The following is a 12,493-nucleotide window of genomic DNA, read 5'->3' as shown; positions in this document are numbered from 1 at the left end:
CGTACCTCCAACCTTACCTAGGTCCCTTCCTGGTCGGAAGGTAGACTTACCGCTCAGATTCCTTCTCTCCTCGTCACAGGTAGGTAGCAGATTCTTTGAGCCAGCCCTGTAGGGCACTGAGCCACAACCCAGCATGGTGCGTGTGTGTTAATGTGTGACAGCTGTCATCTCATTCAGATGAGATGACAACGGCACTATAAAACAAATTGTAAGAGCCAGGGCAGCACAGCTGTTGGATGCACACATACCTTGAAGACACATGCTGGTAATGGACTGTATTAAAACAAATAATGGGATTCCATTTCACTAGTGAAAGTCAGTCACAGGACACAGATGTTATTTCTCTGTGGTTCTCAACCCCAAGCCTTAGTATGCAACTGGTGAAACTATATATCTGAAAGAACAAGGGGCAGTGGGAGTCTGCAGCCCATAGGACAGTTAGAGAAGATGACGAGAACCTCTTATCTATTGGTTATCCATATCCTACATTTGAATAACATTCAACATGTTTGGTTTTGTTTTTCCTCAGGCATGTCTTCCATAAGATGTGTGTGGACCCCTGGCTGAACGAACACTGTACCTGCCCCATGTGCAAGCTCAACATTCTCAAGGCCCTCGGGATTATGGTAAGCATGATCAGCCTTTCCACAGTTGGTTACTGTTTCCCTCTCAACCCTGAATCTATAAAAACACTGCATTAAGATTGAGCCTTGGTTAAAATCTTTCCCATTTGTTCGTTCATGTGTGAATCACTCCCATGTTTTTGTGGCTTTTGCACACACAAGAGTAACGACAGTCATTTCCTGTATTTTTAATTTTATATTGTGTTTATTATTATTATTATTATTATTATTATTATTATTATTATTATTATTATTATTATTTATCAAATAGTCGGTATCCGTTATTTGTAAACTAATGGTTTTTTTTGTTTTATTCATATTTGAAATAAACTGGTTGTTGGTGTCACCTAGTGGGAGAAATGTTATTGAAACACACATGGTAATAAATAAGTTGCATGCAAAGGTTTTTTGACCACAGTTTTGTTGTTGTTGTTTTTGTTTTATTAAAGCCAAACCTACCTTGTGTGGACAATGTTGCCTTTGACATGGACATGATATCCAGAAGTCAGTCCAGTCAGATGTCAATTCTAGGAGATTCAACCAATGAAAACTCAATCAGCATGGAGCCCCTGAGACATTCTGGGACGTCCCAGATCCCTTTGGAGGCTGAGCTGACGCCTCGCTCTGGAGAGATTAACATCGCCGTCACCAGTAAGAGCCCGTCCTTGTCAGCATAGCTTTAACTTTGCCAATGCACGGGACCTTATGGCTGCTTTTGAGTGTCGCCCTGAGAATACCTTTTCCATTAGAAACCTTATGATAACCTGCAAGCATTAATCAATGAATGACATTTCCCTGTGAACCCTGTCTAGTCACATACCATTCACATTAGCTAACTTTGCTATGTTGATTTTAAAAGGCTGGTAACTGCACTGTACTGTAATATACTAGATACAATACAACATGAACATGCAATCATAATAAAACTTACCAAGAAATGAAGTCAAGTTGACAAAAGCTTTGCTTGCGCCTTATATCCATGTGGCCTAACATCTGCTGATCTGGGATTCCAGTATTATTCTTTCTTTTTTTTCAAAGCTTCATGGTCTGATGCCTAAACTTACTCTTTCTACAAACTAGCATAGACGGTAATGTAATATCTCTGAGAAACTGTCCAACAATGGGTTAAGATGTGTTCATTTTAAAAGTCACTGTGGAATGTAAAGGCAAAGTGAAATCTGGATTAAAGACCACCGGTTTAACAGGATTACCTGGATATATGTTTCCAGCGTTACTTTAAATCACTGTCTGTCCATCAAGACCCCTTTTTGATCGTCCCCTTAGGAGTTAAAAGCAGGTTGTAGTTATCTCTTTCTGGGGATCTGCTGTACATCTGTCAGGCTTCAAATTGGGCTAATAAAATCTTGCCAGGACATTTGTTACAAGAATAGCTCAACATGCTGTAAAATGTAATGTAGGTCAAGGTATGGCTGTCTGTATATTATGTTTACATTTTTGTAGTTATATCTTATGATGAAACTTACTTTGTCACAGATTTACTCAGAATTGATCTCATGCTGACCTATTTGTGTCATTTCTGTCATGTGATTGGTTACAGTAGGATAATTAAGAAGCCAATGCAGAAGCCGCCAGGTTACATACAGCATTTAAACAGCTGTTTTGATGGTAAATGTGGTCTAGTGGATGGTGTTTATCTTATCTCATCTCATCTCCCAGCTCAGTAAACTGCCTTGCTGCTCATCTGCCTTCAGTCTTCTCACAAACCTGTAACTTGGGGCAAGTAGAACCAACTAAAAACAAAATCCTATCAGAGATACCCACCCCCCACTCCCCTCCTCCTCCCCTCTTCACTTTTAAGTTGTTTCCTGTTATTGCCTGTCTCATCTACTAGATGCTGACAATGTTGAAAAGTAAACAGTAGCTGCAGGCAATGCTGCTAATTTGATTTTAATAATGAAATTTGACATTTTAAGAGCATTTCTTGGCTACCAGGATTAACAAGAAATTCATGTCAGCTTTCGAGGGAGACTTGATAGCTCAAAGCTAGATTATGAAAGTGCTGTAACAAGCAATCATAGCATTAATAATATAGGTCTCTCATCACCCGTTCCTCTTAATGTCTGAAAGCAAATCATGTTCTTATCAAGGAAGCAAACAAACTTGCTTTTAAATGCAGACAGTCCTATTTCTCCTGCAGAATCGAAAGAGGAAATTTGATCAGTTTGGCCGCAGGAGCAGAAAATTCGACCCTGATAAGACTCCCCCTTTCCAGTAGAAGAGACCATATTTGTTCATTTAAGCCTGCAAGAATGTGCAGTTTTACATTGTCTGATATAATGTTCTTCGGCTTAGTGCCACTTTTAACTCCTTGCAAAAAGACAACTATAACTCAGTGTCTTATATGAAATAAGTCACATAAAAATGACTGCTGTGCTGAGGGAAGTTATTTGTCAAGGTCTTATTTACAAGCCTACAGTGTTGAAGGAGTTAAACGGTATATGGGGATTGTAGTGCTGCAACTAATAACTATTTACTGAACTGAAGTAGGGAAAATCAAGTATAGCTGTGGCTCGGGATGTGAATCAGTTTCTTCAGTTAAGAAATCTACACATTTAAGAATTGATACCAGATAAAAATAAGCAATGTACTTAACACTTACGTATTTTTGTTCTGAGCTATGAAGTACAGTTCCAGGAAGATACAGTAGTTCTGTTTTGAATTGTACTGTAGTGTAATATGTATGAAATATCCTGTTTACTTAGTAGGCTGTAAAATGATATCTGTTTTGTTTTTGTTTTTATGTGACTGTGGGAGTATGTGTGGGAAATTATTTTAGATAGCAATCAGTATAAAGCCAGTCTTGCTTTTCCTTTTTAGGAAGGCATTTTATTTTAATTTTATTAAAATGATGAAAGTAAACACGACTCTCAGTAAAGGTTATTAGACTGATGCCCCCAAAATGCAATGATCTCCCCCTCAGGGATACACAGTTAGCCCCTGGCTGTGCAGAGTCAGACCAGGGTTTCACAGCTGCCAATCTTCGATTTCAACCACGATGCCACACTAATGCTTTCAGGCAAGAGGGAGAAAGCTGTCAGACGCCATCACATATGAAGGCTAGTATACGGCAGATTGAAAACCTGCGAGTAGGAAACATTTCAATGGTTTCGAATCATCAGATATAAAGTGAAGGCAATGCTTTTAAAAAGTTTCAGTATCATATATGTTTTGCCAGCTCTAGCTATGTATTGATATTCATTCTTCACAATGTAAGAGCTTACTGTACAAGAGGGCTACTCAACCCTGGTTCCTGGGGGCCGCTGTCCCTCATAGTTTTTATTCCAACTATACCCTAAATTACTTAATTGGATCAATTAAGTGCTTATTAGAAGCTTAATTGGTCCAATTAATTTAGTGTACAGTTAGAACAAAAACCAGGAGGGACAGCGGCCCTCCAGAACCAGGGTTGAGTAGCCCTGGTATACAGTATGGGAAATTAGCAGGGTTCAGCTGACCCGGATCTAGGAATTTTGTGCTGCTTCAAAATTAGCGTACATTTATTTGAAAACTAATTATAGAACAACTGTATGTTACAAATGTGCCGGATCAGTATTTCAGCAGAATCAACATACAAATGACATGACCACATGACCTATAGGCTGTGTTCCACTTTGGCAGACATGACAGCTAGCAGCACTAAACCACAACTTTTAAAGTACTGTAGTATTGCACAAACGGCACATGGGCTTATTTTTAGGTATATACTGTTTTCTGTGGACATTTCATGGTTTCTTCGTCAAGTACAAATGCCTGGGGGCTAACTTCAACTGCTAAAATCCTGCATTGAAGTACTATGCATTATCTTATGTATAGGTCCCTATGCCTGAGCATATCAGCCTATACTGTAATATGTGATATTTTTCACCAAGTTGACAGCATTTTTGTATGTAGTGTAAACTTTGCACATGGTGAAAATTGCTTCAGAATTTCAGCAACAACTATTTGCTTCAAATTGGCATTTTTTGCTTTTTGCTTTCACTGCACTGCTTCTGTTGTTTCCTCCGCAAATGTGTTGCAACTGCACTTTTTAAATGACAGTTTTTTGGGTTCTTTTTAAGAAATTTCTTCAAAAAGAAAACACATGCCACCATGTGGTTGGATATTGTATTGCAGTTTCTTTTTGTAAGGGTGTTACGAAGCGAGACGGAAACAAATAACACATTTCTTCTCGCACACCTGTTGAAATGTACTTGAATTCCCTTTGATTTGATCTTGTATCTCTCACAGTGTTCTTCTTTCACTTCTTGTAACCTCTGAGAGAAGGGGGTGCCCAGCTTGGTGCTCAAAGTGTCCTCCTGTGTTCTCTCAGCATCACCTCTGTTCTCCAAGTTAAAACACACTGTCTCTATCTCGCTGATTTCCACTCTCTTGCTTTTCATCCCGGACGAGCTCTCCTCGCTCTCTTCTGATGCTGCGGCTCTGGCCATCCTCTCCCTCTGTCGCGGGACTTTCAATGGGCATCTTGGGCATCTTTCTCAAATAGCGTAGCCCCTCCAGAGTGACTTCCCCTTTCCTTTGTCAACAGAAGAGTGGTTTATTATCGCCAGCTTTGGCCTGCTCAGTGCCCTCACGCTCTGCTATATGATCATCAAAGCCACTTTTAGCTACTCTACAAACGTGTAAGTACTCGCAGCATTTATTTTTATATTACATTAGCAGCAATGTTATACTTTTAATAATAAAACAAAAACTAGTAACTTTTTCTCATAAGTTTCATATCATTAAAACACTTGTTTAAAAATAGGGTCTTGTGTCTTTTTAAAGTGGGGTTTGTAGGTTTTGTAGAACTTGACTAGATGTTTGAATACATTTAATAAAGCCAATGAAAACCAAATGTTTTTGATAATTTAGAATCCAGGTTTATACCAAAAGAAACAAAATCATGCAGCCCATTTCAGAATGATCATTTAAAAAACATTTACAGTAGTACTAAGAAAATATAACCACTGGCAATAAAACATAATTAATCTTTGTTTTATATCTGTCTGGGTCTGCATGTACACAAAGTGTGGTGCTTCCTAGAATCCAGGGTTTTATGTTCATATCACAAAGTAAATACCAAAATGAATTTGTTTTGAGGTAATTTGTGGATTGTCAAGTCAGGGTTTCAAACACTCTGATTTCCAGTATATATTCGCTGTCTTTGGATTGCTTCTTAACTCTATTCCTGGCTGTTAAAAGTCCAGGTTTTGGTTTTAACCATGGGTTTAAAAAACTGGTCATTTATCTGTTTTTAGAACATAATTTAAATTGAATTTAAGCAGAATTTAACCACCACTGTCAATTTTTGTTTTGTGTGCACTGTACTGGGCAGTATAGAAATACAGATTTAAGATACAAATGTAATTTAAAACAAATGTCCACCTGGAAGTGGAGTTGAATAAGCAGTCGGTGGCTGTAAGATCCGATTTCTCTCATACGGTTTTTTCCCGTTTTTATTTTACAGAGCCGAGTGGTGTTGAAGACTCCAGCATAGTGACTTAAACACAAATACTGGCAATTGAGCACCAGCATGTTTTCATTTTTTATATATTTTTACGGTTTTGTAAAGGTAGTTTTAATCATGTGTTTTATGTGCAATGCCTATGTGCTTTAACTATTAAAGTTTAAAAAAAAAATAATAATAAAAATCCACTTGTAAATGGTGTCCCTTTGTTCCACAGAATATGAATGACATCAACTCATTGTGAATGGCCCACAGCTGAGTTTCCATCATTGCTGATATACAGTCAAATATTTTCTGTTTCTTATCACCAGAGGAAGCTGTGGGACTTAAACCTTTTGTGATTATTTGTGAAAAGATCTGCAGTATATTGGCAACGCAGGCAGTGAAAAAGAGTTTTCCACATAGTCCAGCGTGTGGCTCAAACCTGCCCAGGACACCATCATCCTAGCCTAGGGGTGAAAGAGCAGCTCTCAATCTCACACTGTGACAGGAATTGATTTCATCCAGTTCATGCTTCGGTGTTAAACTACCGTAAATACACTCTGAACGTTTGGATAAATAGATTGAGTAGACCAGGGCTGGCATATGGGTGTCTCATTAAGCTCCACAATATGGCTCTCTTAATTCACAGATGAAGATTGGCTATTCAGTAGTTTTGGGAGAAGCCATTCAAAGTACAAAAACAAATGCTGTGTAAGTTTAATGAGCCCAAAAATGCTGATGCGGTCTGAGTCTAGTTCAACTTTGATTTTATTTTTATTAGATTTTTTTGGCTCTGCGGTCACCAATGCAGGTCTTTCTGTCAAAAAGATTTGACGACTCTGGATTAGACATTCCATAGTAATAAGAAATGTTCCCACAAGACTTACATACATAATTAAACATGGTTTAAATTTAGATCCTTGGATATTAGTCTAGCAAACTGTTAAAAAATGGATATACTGATGCTGTTCCAGATAACATCTCGTACATGGTTTCATGTTCTGTGCCACCTCTTAAGCAGATTTATTTCTCTTGTGTCCATCATCATAGCTAATGAAATCAGAACCACTTGTTCAAATTTGATTTAACTTTTCACGAATGTTGGTTTTAATGTTATTTAACACACTGTGAGAGTTATAAATCAATATAGTTTCCTGTACTCATTTTACATATAATAAAACTGTGATTAGTTGTTGTATTAGTATTACAAAGATTGTAGACATTTGTCACTCAGATTTTTGGAGGACAGTCAAACTTCCTGTTACTTTTATCCGATACAGATCTGCTGCCTGTAGTAGCTATTCTTACTTGTATATTGTAGCCCAATCAGCTAGATCAGCAGGCAGTACCATCTAATTGACATCATTTGCTTAATAAGCAATCACTGGAGGCTTCCTTTGAGATATGGATGTTAGGTACTTGGGTTTCTACCCAAAAGATGCTTAAATGATTCACAGGAAGAACGGCAAAAATTTATTTTTAGAGCTCACCAATTAAACATTCATATCCAACACAGTGGGCATTCTTGCTGTATAATTGGTTGTGATGACAGTAATACAAGGCCAGTTCATTGTTTTACTATATTAAAATATTACAAAGATATTCCAATGTAGTTAAACTACAGTCTACCTATACTACTACTACTGTGTGCTCGAATTTACTACAGTTTAAGATGCATTAAGTCTATCACTAGCATCTGAGGGCCTGCTAAGTTGAATTAATGATTAAGGTGTCTGAAAAACTGAACAAATAACACAAACATAGAATAGTGGCTAAAAACTTTAGATTAATGATTAAAGTTCCTCCAATTTAAAGGGGAAAAAGTCCATTGTTATCATACAATGTATACAATACACATGAATTCATTCTGTAGCTGCAGACAGATGGTCTTTGATACCAGTGTCACTGTGTTGTCATCTACTCAACACTCTTCTCCTTCCTCCTTTCACCACAGGTGGTCATTTCTTCAGTCGCAGCTCCCTATCCCCTCGAAACTTGGTCTGCGAGATCGAGCTTCCGGACATCCAGCCTTCCCTGGACCTTTACGACGATAATAAGTCCTGAGATTACCTCCTGTCTGCCTCTCTGGCTTTCCCCTCTCAGATGCACAACGAAAAAATGAGAAGAAAAAAATACAGCACAACGACAAACTATGGGAGTACAATCCCTGCGCTGCGAGGCATACCTGCAACATCAATTCTTACAGAATGTGCCCTAACAATCCTGGAAAAGAAGGGGTTTTTCGTGTACATGTACATACTTGATTTATTTTTAATTTAATATTATTTTTAATTAAGATTACTATTTGTGCTGGAATGACTGGATTGTTTTTGCTTTTGTTAAGAGTGTGCGCTAGCGTCTTATTTTTTAAGCAGAAAATTGTAATGAGAGGCAAACATTTTGACCAAATCAATCCTCTTTCTTAAATTTGACTGATCACCTAATAACCCTGTGTTTTGAGTGGATTTAAATAGCCCATGTGCATCTGAAATATTATTAGCTTACCATTTTTGTTCCTCTTCCAAAAAAAACTGCTATTCCTATCTGGTCAAAGCTGTCGCAGTGGACGATTCTGGAGAGATTGACCTGCTGGATCATCCTGACCTTATTTTGGGTATTCTAATACTGAGCCAGGAATACCCAGCATCAGAGCGTGGATAAATCCTGTGGTAACTGATACATCTCCATACACAACTTCCTTCCTGTCCTCTATCTTGTTGTTTTTCCTCCTGAAACCTGTAAGCTCTTTAATAATCTCTCTGCAGTGTCGTTCAGGTTGCCTCTTAAATTTGGTGTTTATTCATCTATAAAAGACAGGGAGCTGCAGGTAGTTGTTAGGTTGTTGGAGGGAAGGTCTCAAAAAGGAAAAGGTTTTTCAAGATTTAGTTCATTGTGTTGTACCTGACTGGGCTCAAGCTGGCATAACATTCTTTTGTGAAAGCAGCATTGTTTAAGTGTCCCACCACAAGCAGCTAAAGGGGTTATGGTAAGAGTGCAGACTGATATTGTAATTTCCCAGTTATTTTGTATTTTATTACTGTTTTTCAAAGATCAGTTCTCCCCTCTCCCCTAATCAACTGGCGTCCTCTGAATGGATGTGGATTTAATTGAGATGTCACAACGACAATTGGGGGAGGGGAGTTATTTAACACCTGATTAAACTCTATACAATCGGACTGCTATTGCTTCATAGGTAGTTTAAAAGTATGGAGATTCTGAAGAAGAAACACATTTGGAATTTTAAATGCCCTCTCTTTGTTTGTGGCCAGTGCAAAACAATTGTATAAATGATGCTGCAAAACATCATTAAACTAGAGATATTAATCAAAATGCATATACTGAATCAATGTATAATTTATAATTGATATGACAAACCCATTAAATATGAATGGCTCACTGCTGCTCAGGGACAGTCTCAAGTTCAGAGCAGTTGTTCACAAAGCCATATATACAACACTGCCTGGGTAGCATGCTAAGGCTGGGCCATTTATTTAGCAAATGTTGGGATCAAAAGCAACACAACTTGTCCCCTAAACGAGGTAGGATTCTACTGTAACATCATCGAGGAAAAGCTCAATATGGCAGCTTTTGAGTGCAATACAGTATTATGAATTTGCAGTTGACCATGGTAGTGAAGAAGTATGGTAAGTCTGGTAAGTTCATTGGTGGTTGAGACACTCAGCTGCAGTATTTTTTCAGAAGGATTTCTTATTGCATATTTTACTCATTTTAATTGTTATTTAGACCAAGTTAAGTGTTTGGAATGCTTATTTGGTAGCAGTAGAGTAATGCAAAGAGGCTTATAAAATATCTTTTCACATAAACGTATCCACAGGATGTAAAGGTTTGGTTTTGTTTTTTGCAAGAATTGAGTGTTTCATTCCAAATGAGTTTCTTTTGAACTTGACTGTTCTCTAGCACTATCACTTCTACAAACGTTCCACAGCACCCAAGGCCATGCAGATATGCACAATAGAGTTGGTACTGTTTTGTTGTTTAAAATAACCTGGTACTTTATTCATGTAATGGCCGCTTGTTATGTTTTGCTTGAGGCTTCTGGTTCAATATCTGTGTTTCACTGTGTGCCTTTAAATCTCTCTCTCAATCTCTCTCTCTGTCTGTCTCTCTCTGTCTCTCTCTCTCTCTCTCTCTCTCTCTCTCTCTCTTTCTCTGTCTCTGTGTGTTTTGCAGTATACAAACTAGAGATTAAACTTTTCAAAAACAAGGAGAGTGGCATTGTGTTGCACTTTATTATTTAAACATGTGGTATGTTTGTGAAACAAGTGGTCGTCCCTTAGTTTTACGTATGTGTACAGTCAGTGTGTTTGTATGTAGAGTAGGTTTGTATGTAGGTATATACAATAAATACAGTGCTTAATACATATGCAGATCCACTCCTACTGTATGTCTTATCTGAGCTTTTATACACAAACACACACAGTTTAGTTTGTTAACAGCTAATAAAATGAATGCTGAAGACAAAACTTGCAATGCGAATGTTTTTCTGTGTTGAAACATTCAATACTGCACAACAAGCGGAATTCAAAAAGTGCGAGTTGCAGTTTAAACAGACATTTTGATTGACAAGTGATTCAAACAAAAACTAAACAGGGAGGTTGGGAAAACCTGACAAATGGGACTGGGTGTGAAAACATTCGACCACCATGTGGCTGTATATGTGAAGTTGCATTCACTTTCAGTGAGGCAGCAGTTGTAACATTTAACCACTGAATGGCGCCAAAATGTCATTAGAATAGAAGGTGAATGTAGGAGGATGTAGGAAGATGTTTTTACCCTGATTTTTGCATATCCATAAAAGGAGCTGGAGAACTACAGTACGGTACATGTTACTTCTCTTTTAGGGTTCTGTACATAATCATTTTCCACATCAGTATGTACTGATTTCCGAATTAATGTAATTTGCTTCCTTCATTCTGGAAGAGACCTTTGAAGCCCATGTCCTCACAGTCTCACTCTTCTGTTCAGTTTATTTCAACTCCTTTTGCTTTTTTCCAAAGCCAACAGGCCAGCAAGCTAAAGCTTAAATCTGTAATGCTACCTGTAACCTTTGTATAAAATGTAAAATACTAATATACATTGAAACTTTTTGTGTACATGTTGAATATGTGTTGAAGGGGTACAGTGATATTCGTTACTGTTTGTAGCGGTTGGGGGGGGGGGGTCTCCGGTGACAATAATAAAAGCAGTGTTTCTCCATAGTTTTCCATGAAGTGAATGTCCTTTCTTTTATAAGAGGGGGGATATTCAAATCATTATAAATCTACATGCTGTAACATGGTGTGATGTAGGGTTAACACGATTGCGTTTGTGATAGGGTTGTAATTTTTTTTATTATTAATTTTCAGAGAGGGTCCAAATTCTGTACTGTATGTCCGCTTTCCCCTGTGTTTTAGTCCCCTTTGTCAATTTACAGGGGTCTGAACTCTGGGTGACATGAAAGTGATGCAGCTGCAGGTATGTCTGCCTCTGCCTCACAATGGCTGTTGCCCTAGTTCAGCAGTGTGTCCTGCGATTACCCTGTGCTGCATTGTGGTTTTCCTTCCTGTGGGTGGTGACACACCTCCCCCAAACCAGCACAGATCTTTGAATCCAGTGACCGGCATCATTATTACCATTAATCAAAGTGACCAGCACTAAGAGGTTTAACTATTTATGTTTCCAACTGCGAAGGGAGGTGATTGAGTTAAGCACTGTAAGAGACACTCCAGTAAGGTAGCACACTCTGTCCCCCACACCCCCACAAAGATGTATGCCCATTTCTCACCAATCTGGAAACTGCAGGGGAGAAATCAGACTGTTGCCCCCTGGACTTGTGCCATACTGTACTGGCAGCCAAAGAGAGAGGGAAGACTCACCTCCGATACAACTTCAGAACTGTAGAGCTACACTTCTGGACAGTTGTACTGACAATCAAAGCTAAAACCAATATAAAACTTGCAGTATACAATGTAAGGATAGCAAACAGCGATAACTATATACACTGAACATTTTGATATGTGTACAGTCAACTGTTGTAATTAAGTGTTATCTGCCAATATTATGTTAATATTAGTGTATTCCTACAAGATAACATTTACTAATGTAACATATTTCAAATAAAAGTTAATTGAGGCAACTCTTGGAGCTTGTGTGTGTGTGTGGTTTTTTTTTTTTAAAGTGCCCCCCATATACTAAACTGGTTTAACTTCCGATGCTTATCAACAGACAGCAAAACAGCAAAAGGAAGAATGAGGCCTACACTTAAAACTTTATATTAATTTCCCACCCAGTGTTTTGTAGAAATCTCAAACATATATCTGATTTCAAATTGTTCAGGCTGAGACCTAATTATTTGGTACCCATTTATTTTATTATCCATATCATACATCATGCACGTTGTACCTACTTCACTTATGAATAA

General features: G+C 38.1%; 1 protein-coding gene across 3 annotated transcripts in view; it reads left to right on the top strand.

Annotated features, from left to right (window-relative positions):
• LOC117431557 (E3 ubiquitin-protein ligase RNF130-like) overlaps positions 1-12,201 on the top strand; it is a 50,070-nt gene extending 37,869 nt beyond the window's left edge. For 2 of the 3 annotated variants that reach the window (XM_034052600.3, XM_034052598.3), the window contains exons 7-10: positions 530-626; positions 1,073-1,274; positions 5,170-5,263; positions 6,091-6,286. In XM_034052600.3, coding sequence (XP_033908491.3) covers positions 530-626; positions 1,073-1,274; positions 5,170-5,263; positions 6,091-6,106 — 409 coding nt within the window. In that variant the 3' untranslated portion in view covers positions 6,107-6,286. Of the gene's footprint in view, positions 1-529; positions 627-1,072; positions 1,275-5,169; positions 5,264-6,090; positions 6,287-8,026 lie in introns of those variants that run through there. The other variant, XM_034052599.3, reaches the window with a different exon arrangement.
• The last annotated feature ends 292 nt before the right edge of the window (positions 12,202-12,493 follow it).

This window comes from Acipenser ruthenus, chromosome 22, assembly GCF_902713425.1.
Source record: "Acipenser ruthenus chromosome 22, fAciRut3.2 maternal haplotype, whole genome shotgun sequence".
NCBI lineage: Eukaryota > Metazoa > Chordata > Actinopteri > Acipenseriformes > Acipenseridae > Acipenser > Acipenser ruthenus.
Note: the sequence above shows the minus strand (reverse complement) of the source record. Positions and strands in the feature narration are given on the sequence as shown.